This window comes from Salarias fasciatus, chromosome 3, assembly GCF_902148845.1.
Source record: "Salarias fasciatus chromosome 3, fSalaFa1.1, whole genome shotgun sequence".
NCBI lineage: Eukaryota > Metazoa > Chordata > Actinopteri > Blenniiformes > Blenniidae > Salarias > Salarias fasciatus.
The window spans coordinates 14336473-14346102 of NC_043747.1; the positions used below are offsets into that span (position 1 = coordinate 14336473).

Below are 9630 nucleotides of genomic sequence, written 5' to 3' on the forward strand. Positions count from 1 at the left end.
TATCACCTGTATCTTTTTCTTTCTCCTTTCTCCCTAGAAACTGCAGGTATAATCGGTTGTGCAAGTATTCTGTAGTGTGATTTTTTTTTCTTTTCTTCCTTTTTTTTAAATCTTTTCTTTCACCCTTTTTTTTTTTTTTTTAATTTCCTGTGAGACAAGTTTAGAGTTCAGTTCACCCTCTCATGCTGAATTCCAAACACTCCCTCAGTGAGTCTGACAAGCCGCCGCAGCAAGGAAGTAAAGAGGGTTTTTTCTTTCTCTTCTTGCAAACACTTCAAATTTGGCGGAGCTCCTGACAGAAATGTGCACTCCGGCATCCAGGCTTAAGTGCCGGCTGCGAACGTGCGCAGGTTCTCTGTCAGGACGGGCGCAGGTCTTGTGGGATTCAGAGACCGAATTGGAACTGACTCAAGCAGCCGTGGGTGAAAGGGAGATACAGTCGCTGCTGTCTGCCTTGTCATTCACAAAGCAAAGCAGAAATCCAGACCGCCTCCCTCTCCTCTCACCGGTTCTCCGACGCATCAGCTCGTCCCCTTCTCCGCAGAGAAATGTGCATGTCATGCTTAAATGACCACAGGGTAGTCCGTCTCATCTTTCCAGTTAAAAAAAAGAAACAGTTTAAATAGGCCATAGTTTAATTTACTGAAATCTAGTGTGTACTGGAGTACCTGAGTAAAATGAAGAGTTTCATGATTTGTTCTCATGGCGTAGGGGAATTTTTAGCACACGTACGTTAATTAATCATTAGCAGTGATTCAGATCATGATTCAACTTATATCCTAGTTTTGCGTCAGAAACTCGATTTAAAAAAAAAAAAGTCATAATTTAACTAAACTTTATTTCTGAAAAAGCTTCTCTGGAGGTACGTTAATGAAATTAATCATTATTAATGGAGCTTCCTCACTTCATGTTCTGTAGCTTCAGTATGACTACCTGTTACTATTGTTTGAAAAACAATTATATTGTAAGAGTCAAAATATCAGATGATCAGAAATGCATATTAATCTCGAAGCATTTTTTAAAGTTTTTAAGGGGTTTGAAACGACCAAACCCAGCGTCGGCCTGCAGGGCGGCAGTGCTGTGAGGGATTAGCGTCTCTGGGTGGAGCAGTAATGAGAGTATTTTGTTGTGGAGCTCTGTGGAGGCAGCTGACACTAAAGAGAACCCCAGTGAAGGTAGAGTGACGTTCAGAGATTCCTGCTGCAACATCAGTAGAATCACATTGCAGACACACACACACACACACACACACACACACACACACACACCGGTGTGCTTCTACTGTAATGTTGCCTCCATCTCGCCATGGCGCCCCCCCCCCCGTCCCCGTGCCCCTCCCTGTCGTCTCGGCTCATTTCCACGGAAGTGTGTCCTGTAAACGTCACATCTCTCCCCGCCTCATCCGTGTCTTTGTGTCGCGCTGATCTTTCTACACTTGTACCGTGTGTCGATTTCTGATCTTGAGGATGATTCATTGGTAAGTGGCTGAAACACCAAAGGTTTCCTCCCCACCCCCCCTTTCGCCCCCCTCCTCCTCGCACTTCACTCCAAGTCCGGCGCGCCTTTGATATTTCATATCAAAAGCGGCCTCTCCAGACGCTGCTTCCTGCTGCTGCACACCACACAGCGGTAACAGTGCTCCATGTGTCTCTGGTACTTTGGTCTGACATTAACGACTAAACCGCAAAGTCCCCCCCCCCCCACCGTTATCCATCTCCGCTGTTTCCAGCTCTCATCGATCAAACGATCAGATGTAACTCCAGCGTCATCATGTTGTGTGGTTGTTGTCACTGTGGGTTCTTTTTTTGTTTTTTGGTTTTTTTTTGTTTTGTTTTTTTTGGAACATCCGTCAAAGTACCTGGAAAGACCCAAAGAAATTCGTTTGTCACCTTTCCCCTTTCACAGACCTGGACACTCATCGAAAAGCGAAGGCTCATGTCTCCTCCCCTCCCCCCCCCCCCCCCCCCCCCCCCCCCCCCTTTTCGTCACGTCCACGTGTCCTTTGTCATGAAAAAAAAAAAAAAGAAAATGTGGAGATGACGTTTTAACCTCGGCTGTCTTTGCTGCTCATTGACTTGTTCCTGGGACAAACTGAACTCCTCTGCTCACTTCTCTCATTCATTTTGCAACCCCCCTCTTCTTCTCTTCAGCTACTATTGAGGCCATTGAGGCTGACGAAGGTAAATGGGTCTGGCCGCCCTCTTCTGTTGCTTCTCATGGCAATAGACAGGGGGCTCCGCTGGGTTTTCATCCATCTCGCTGGTGCTTGAATAGAGTGTGTTGGGTGTTTGGGCTAACAAAATGTGGCATAGTTATTAACAGAGAGGAAAAAGAAGTAAGTAAGTTAGGAATAAAAGAAAAAAAAAAACCTGTGGTCACACGTTTTAAAGGGGAACGCATTTCATAGCACAGATTTCATAATCACAGAGGTCGGGCTGTGATTTTTTGAGTGAGCGCAGAGCAAAGGCCGCTCGCGCCGTTTCACAGGTCTCAGGGCCCCTCACCATTCAGTCCACGGACGCCGTTTTCTCCAAGTCGACACGAAATTTGCATGCAAAGTTCACCCGCTGGTGGCTTCGTCTGCACAACATCAGCGACACCGGAACGGCACCTTTCACACTTAATGAAACTCGCACGTTCACACTCGCACAACGTAGGAGGTGTAAAGACACGGGTAGCATCAGGTCATCTGGAAGCAGCAGACACCACAGCGCCGTGTCCTTAAAGGCCCTCAGAGCCTGGTTTTTACATTTTACAGCTCGCTTCATGATTAAAAACAAGCCCACCACGCTCACGTTAGCTCTTTTGTCAAAGATACGTAGCCACATACACACGTACGTCATTTTATCTTATTCTAACTAAACTGTCACCAATTGGTTCATAAGTTAGATTGATTCCAAAGGCATTGATGCAACTAATAAACTATCCACTAAACACAAATTCTTACTTTTCATGCATTCGTAGGGCTGCAAATTCAAATTCATTCACTAAATGCAAATAAACAAACTGATAAATTACACACTCTGCATGTCAGTCAGACAGATTTCAGCTGATTGTGTTGACTGTGATCTATTTCAGCGTTACATTGAACCTAGTGGCAACAAACTAGAAGTCAAAAGCACAAATAAGTATGAAAAATTAATAAAAAACAACAAAGACGTGAACTGCCCCACTTCTGAAGCCTTCCGGTGGGAGCTGCAGACACACGTTTGATCAAAAGAACAAAGACAAGATGAGGAGAAATAATTCATGTGGATCAGATCCTGTTACAGGTTATTTAGTACGAATCCTAAATTAAAAAAAAAAAGTAACTTTGTTCTCTTAAAGTGAATTATGTAACAATATTCAGTAACATGGCTGCGAATTGCCTGCAGTAGTGGAATTAATGACAGACACAGTGATATTTAACAACTGTCCAAAAAAATAGGATGCACACTTACACACACACACACACAGAGTCTCAGTCCATGCAGATGAATGTGATTGCGGTGAAGAAGCAGTGGGCCGCCCTGCTGTGCCCTCACACACTCCAATGAAGTCTTGCTATGAAAGCTTCTGGTGGGTTTTCCCCTTTGAAACAGCCAAAGCAGTTGTGCATTGTTGTTGCTGTTGCATTCCCATAGCTACACTCCAGTCCGCTGCAGACTTTCATACGAATTGGTTTTTTGAAATCCAAATTGGATGCCCCGCCCCTTCCCAAAAAGGAAAAAAAAAAAAAAAAACAACAACAAGAATAACGAATAACGACTTGCAATGACTTGCATCGCCTTTGGCGCAAGAACAACCTCAACTGCGAGCTAAATAGTAGTCTGCCAGCTGCTATTTACGTTGAAACTGTGCAGTACTTCCTCTCCAGCCCCACAGAGGACAGTCCATTGTAGTGTCGAGACACTTCTCCGCTTCTCCCTCTCTCCATGTGGATCCTCTGTGGCCCTGCTGTCGTGTTCTTTCCTGTGAGCTGCTAATAACCTGTGTCTGACCTGTGCTATGCAGCAAACACAACCACGCCAGGCCATCGCGCCCCCCTCCCCGACTCCCCGATTCGCCCTGTTGAAATAACGACCCCGCCCTTCTCCCTCCACCCCCCCCCACCCCCACCCCGCCACCCCCATCGCAAAGGGTCATCTTTGCAATCACGGTGTTTTATTTCCATCCGGACCCTCAGTTCAGATGAGAGGTGGAAGTAACAACAGTTACAGGACGCCGTGCGCCCGAGGCCAAGCCGAATAATGAAGTATTTACTTACTCTTTTATACAACTGAATATTTCAATCCTAGAATAAAATTTGTATATTCATTGTACTTTTTGGCGTTACTTCTACTCAAAATGTCTCATCCCTCTTGATTTAAGATAAATTTAAGATCGAGAGACTTATTTCGAGACTTATTTAAAATTCTTATTCCAAGATCTCTTTTTAAGTCAAATTTACTTGCTGCATGGATGGATAATTACACTAGTTTTAAGAGTAATTTTCTTTAATTTAGTGTTGATATTTTGTGTTTTACCCCCTTTTTTTGCAGTGTGATGAAGCCGGTTAAAATGACAATTGATTAAAATGAAAACGGTAGAATAATTAAACCGCGGATATCGTCTTATATTTATTGTTTTTGTCATGAATTCATTGTAAAGAATAGATGATTTTTCATTTTAACAGTAATTAATTTCACCAGTTGTCTTGTAAAATAGCCAATACTGATATTTTTAAAGTCTGATAAAATGAGACAAGTAGAAACTGTAATACTTGTGTCTCCTTACTGTTCCAGCTCAGACCCATTAGAATTCAGAGGTATTATATTTACTCCCAATGTTCGGTTCAGTTGAAACGGTTCAGTTTCGTCTTTAGTCCTGTTGTGACGTCCATCTCTCATCATTCCAGGCAAACCCCCCCCCCCCTCGAATTGCTGCATGCTCCAAGCAGACTAAACAAGTGGTTAGCACCCCGAGTACCTCTGTAGTGTCTCTGTACGTGAGCTCAGTCTCAACGTGGTTCTATTTTGTGGAAGTGAATGTCTCAGTGGGCTCCACTCCAGTGTTTTCTGTATTCCTTTAACTCCCCTTCTTCTTGTTTTTATTATCATTTCTTGTCTCTTGGATCATCCTCCTCCTCCTCCTCCTCCTCCTCCTCCTCCTCCTCTTCCTCCTCTTTTTGTTTTGTTTCGTTTTTGTCGTTCTAAGCTGTGATGTGACGGGCCCGTCTGGACGTTCGGGGTCCTCGGGTGTTTCCCCCACGTGCCTGCGCCGACATAGTGTTTCAAATTTTAACAGTAATCGACGCTCAGGCGTTGTGAAGCAGCAGCAGCGTCGTTTCTCACGGCGCACCGTGAGTTCAGAACAGGTAAAGCCCGGCCTGATTGACGGCACAGTGAAAACCCGTGGACCCTGACGCCGGCGGCGTTCTCTATATTTAGATCTAGAAGGATTACTGAATCCTTTTGTCTGTCCGGCTACAATATGTTGACAAAAAAAAAAAAAAAAATTGTCTAAATGTGGTGTCTTTTCTCTTAAATTGTATGGTAGCAGCTGCTCATATGTTCGACATATGCTGCTGTCCAGCCGTTAAAAAGTTGCAGTTAGGACAGATTGTTGTCACATCATGCTTACACTTTGGGAAATTCACTTCTCTGGGCAGTTACACCAAACACGACTCGACTCTTCCCATCAGATCAAACAAAGTTCAAACCAAATGCGATGTCGTGCGGCCAAATGTGAGCAAGTGTGACCCTTCTCCTTTTTTTTGTTTTTCTCAGTCATCTAAAGCCCCTCTCGCTCTTGTCTCTCTCTGTGAAATCCTCTTCCTCACTGGCCCCGTTTTCTCCCCTCCTTCTTCTTCTTCTTCTTCTTCTTCTCCTCCTCCTCCTCTTCCTCTCTCTCTCTGCGTGTCAACAGCCATCAAAGGCTTCTCGCCGCAGCACAAGATCACCAGCTTCGAGGAGGCCAAGGGCCTGGACCGCATCAACGAGCGCATGCCGCCGCGGCGGGACGCGCTGCCCTCCGACGCCAGCCTCAACTCGCTCAACAAGGCGCTGTCCTCGGAGACCAACGGCACGGACGCCAAGGGCGGCACCAGCGGCGGCGGCGGCGGCGGCAGCAGCAGCATCCAGTGAAGGGGGCCCGGCGGGGCTGACGTCCAGCGTTCATAACCCCGAGAGGGGGAAAGGGAGAGGTGGGGGTGGGAGGAGGAGGAGGAGGAGGAGGGGTTGAGCGGCGTCTCGGCCGCTAGTCGCTGGGTATGTCTTCAAATTATTAGTCCGATCTGCTAAGTTATTGCCACGATTCCGAAAAGGGGGTGGAGGGGGGTGTCACATCCCAGCATGACCCAGAGAGGAGGAGGAGGAGGAGGAGGAGGAGGAGGAGGAGGAGGAGGGGGAGGGGTGTTAAAAGTCGACTTATTTTCCTTCTTTTATTTGTTTTTCCCGAAACGACCCTTTGCTCACCTTAAGTCGTGTAACTTCTTACTAACTATCGTACGTTTACAAAAACACAGCACTAAAAAAAAGAAAAAAAAGGAAAAAAAAAAAAACAACAACAAGGACAGAACATGAGATCATGTTTTTAACATATAAGGGTGTACAAACTAAATAAGGACTATTTATTGATAACTTTTTTTTTGTTTTGTTTTGCTACTCTTATAAAATAGCTCAGATTAATTAGGCAGTCTTAAAAAGAATGTTGCAATGTTGTCGAAATGCCAAATAATGGAACGTTTTATGGTTTTGTACATATTCTGCTTACCTCAGGTTCTTTTGGTGTGTGCTTTGACCTGATTTTTTTTTTTTTCTCTCTCTGTATAATGGCTAAATAACTCGGTAATGAATACCTATTTTCTTGAGTTTCATAACTGGAATTTACACTTTACCTATCTATCATTTGCAGATATGTTTATTTTTTGTCTCTTTTGGACGGGCGGGGCGGGTTTAGATTTATCGTGGCTTGCTGGAATTGAGTGTTAAAAAAGTTTTTTCTTTTCTCTCTTTTTAAGTATTGCGAACAAAGTAAAAATAGAGAAACCTATATTGTGTATAAAAAAAAAAAGAAAGAAATACAATAAACTTAAAAGTGTCTGCCTATGCATGTTTTATAAAAATCAAAGAAAGGAAATAGAAAATCTGAATACCGTGGCTGTGGAGGCCTGTTTTGAAATATATTGCGCTTTAGTGAACATATACTGGAAAATGTATACCTGCATACTTTCAATTTACCACCATGACGCTCTATGCCTTCAACTTCTTTTGTAATTGAAGCATTTATCGATCTAAGACGGATGAGAAATCATATTTTTAACCTGCGCTTGTAAGTGCACACAGTCCGACTTAAAGCATGTTTGACAGTTCTCGTGAGGTGTGTGTGTGTGCGTGTGCGTGTGCGTGTGTGTGTGTGTGTGTGTGTGTGGTTACATGTGGATCTCCAAAAATGCATGATTTAGCTGTTTGTGTCATATTACCCGGTGAATCGGTTTCGTTTTGTAAATGTGCCACAGAACGTGTAATTTGATTCTTATTCTGACTCATTATTTGGAACTCTGCTTTGTATATCAGTTACAGGTTTGATACTGCTCAATACTTTAAGATGAAACCAGAAGAAGAAGAAAAAAAAAATACTTAGATCTTTTTTAAGAACTGCTTAAGTGCCCAAGTAATTCACTACACGACATGAAGCCTTGCTTTTGTAATTTAACTTCAAAACTGTTGGCAGATGAGGCATGCACTTGCAACTATGAAAAGTATTTTATATAACTGTTCAATAAAAATGTGCATGAATTTCAACTTGAAATTAAACTCTCTCGTGTGTGTTTGTGTTGGTGTTGCTATCCTTGTGGGGACATGAGTGTCATTTCATGAGGACTGCCAACGTTGTGGGGACCAAACGGAAAAGACTTTGAAGTTAAAGCCAATCTGAAGGGATTTGACTAATTCTTTTTGTTCCTGGTTTGTGCGTGTGTGTGTGTGTGTGTGTGTGTTCATCTGCAAATAGGCAACTCTTTCCAAACAACATCCAATACATCCCGGCCTGTGTTTTTCAGTCATGTTACAGGAAGCAAATCCTTCATAATTCAAAACACTCAGGAGCCCGAAGAGCTGAACAATAGAAACACCAGAGGAGCAATATTCCAGGAGAGAAAACACACACACACACACACACACGCCATCACACTCTAACACTCCTCCAGTCATCTCCGCCGCTCCTCCATACATCTCTTTCCACAATTTCACTCCTTCGCACATGTTTATGCCTCCTTATCTGCACTTTCATCCAAGAGGAAATGTTGGCACTGAAGATGGGAAATTGCTATTTGGCAGTTCTGAGGAAAAGGTGTTTCCTCTTTATCAACTTCACTGACCTGGTTGATTAAACAGGAGGAACCGAGCGTGCACGAGGGCGAGGGATCTGCAGGACGAATCTGTTTATCCTTCACACACTCCGTATGTCCAGCAAGGAGAAAACAGATTAATATAGTTACAGCTATAATTATGTTTTCAACTAGTGAATGAAAATTTCCATTATGGTTCTGCTTTGAGAGGCAGAACTGAACATCTGGTCTGATCATATAGTTCAGGTGAAACTGTTGTGTAACATTCGAACAATCAAAAGATAGATGCACTATTTAACACAAGCAAAAACTTGGAAGTAAAACTAAAAACACTATTTTGTGCCTGAAGGTACAAAAATTGGCTTTTTGTTGAGAATGTTGTCATTGTGTGCATTTTGTCATGTCTCCTGTATGTTCTTGTCTTGGTGGTGTGTTTTTACCTCATGGGACTACGGATGGAAATTAGCCTTGAGCTAAAATCCGGCATATTCACAGCACTGATGCCTGTTCATTAATATGCATTGTCCCATTCAAATAAAGTAATAAATGAAATTAAATGACATTTTCCAATGTAATTGTTTGATTTTGTGAAAATATAGCCATTTTCATCACCTATACTCTGCACCAAAACACAGAAAAACTAACATTTAAACTGAAAAGTCATCTTGGCTCTTATTACTCGGGTCGTGTGTGGCCCTTGAACTAAACAGTGTTCAACAGCCCTGTTTCAAGAAGTTATTCATACTTTCAGGAGCTCCTTACTTGTAAAAGCAGTAGTTTTGCTTCGAGGTAACTTTAAAAACCTCATGGTTGTTGTAGAAATTGCACAGAGTGTCAAATGACCATCCACACTGCTCCCCAGTGTCATACAGAAACAGAGCGCCTCCCAGTGGACGAACGAGGAACAATCATTACTGTTGACTTTTCTTTTTTACATTTTTGCAACATCATCTAGCCACTGTAAAGCCTTGCAGGCCAGTTCTTGGCCATATGTTGGACACACCTGTAGAGATTTTGTCTCAAATTGCTTCCCCTTGTAGAAAAGCTTTATGTACGTCTGCAGGACAGGACTGAATCACACCAAATACAGCAGCTGATCCAGGAAAAAACAGCGAAAAGTTCATCCTCCAAACGTTTTTTTTCAGTGCAACACTGTTCAACACGATCATGTCTCAACAGTTTCTCTCCGAAATTGTCAGTACCATCAATCCGTCGCTGCTTCATCCTCTGATTTTATATGTTTTCCTGCATTCGCTGCAATGGGAATCGCTCTTTTTCTTGCCCTTGGCCTGTGAAGTGTCTTTGTGGCTCCGCTGGAATCG

General features: G+C 43.2%; 1 protein-coding gene across 3 annotated transcripts in view; it reads left to right on the forward strand.

Moving 5' to 3' along the window:
- LOC115386132 (serine/threonine-protein phosphatase 2B catalytic subunit alpha isoform) overlaps positions 1–6523 on the forward strand; it is an 82749-nt gene extending 76226 nt beyond the window's left edge. Inside the window, exons 14-16 of one of the 3 annotated variants that reach the window (XM_030088346.1) lie at positions 38–46; positions 2151–2180; positions 5887–6523. In XM_030088346.1, the coding sequence (XP_029944206.1) occupies positions 38–46; positions 2151–2180; positions 5887–6104 (257 nt within the window). In that variant the 3' untranslated portion in view covers positions 6105–6523. The remainder of the gene's footprint in view (positions 1–37; positions 47–2150; positions 2181–5886) is intronic. The other 2 variants (XM_030088348.1, XM_030088349.1) reach the window with 2 other exon arrangements.
- Positions 6524–9630: the final 3107 nt, after the last annotated feature.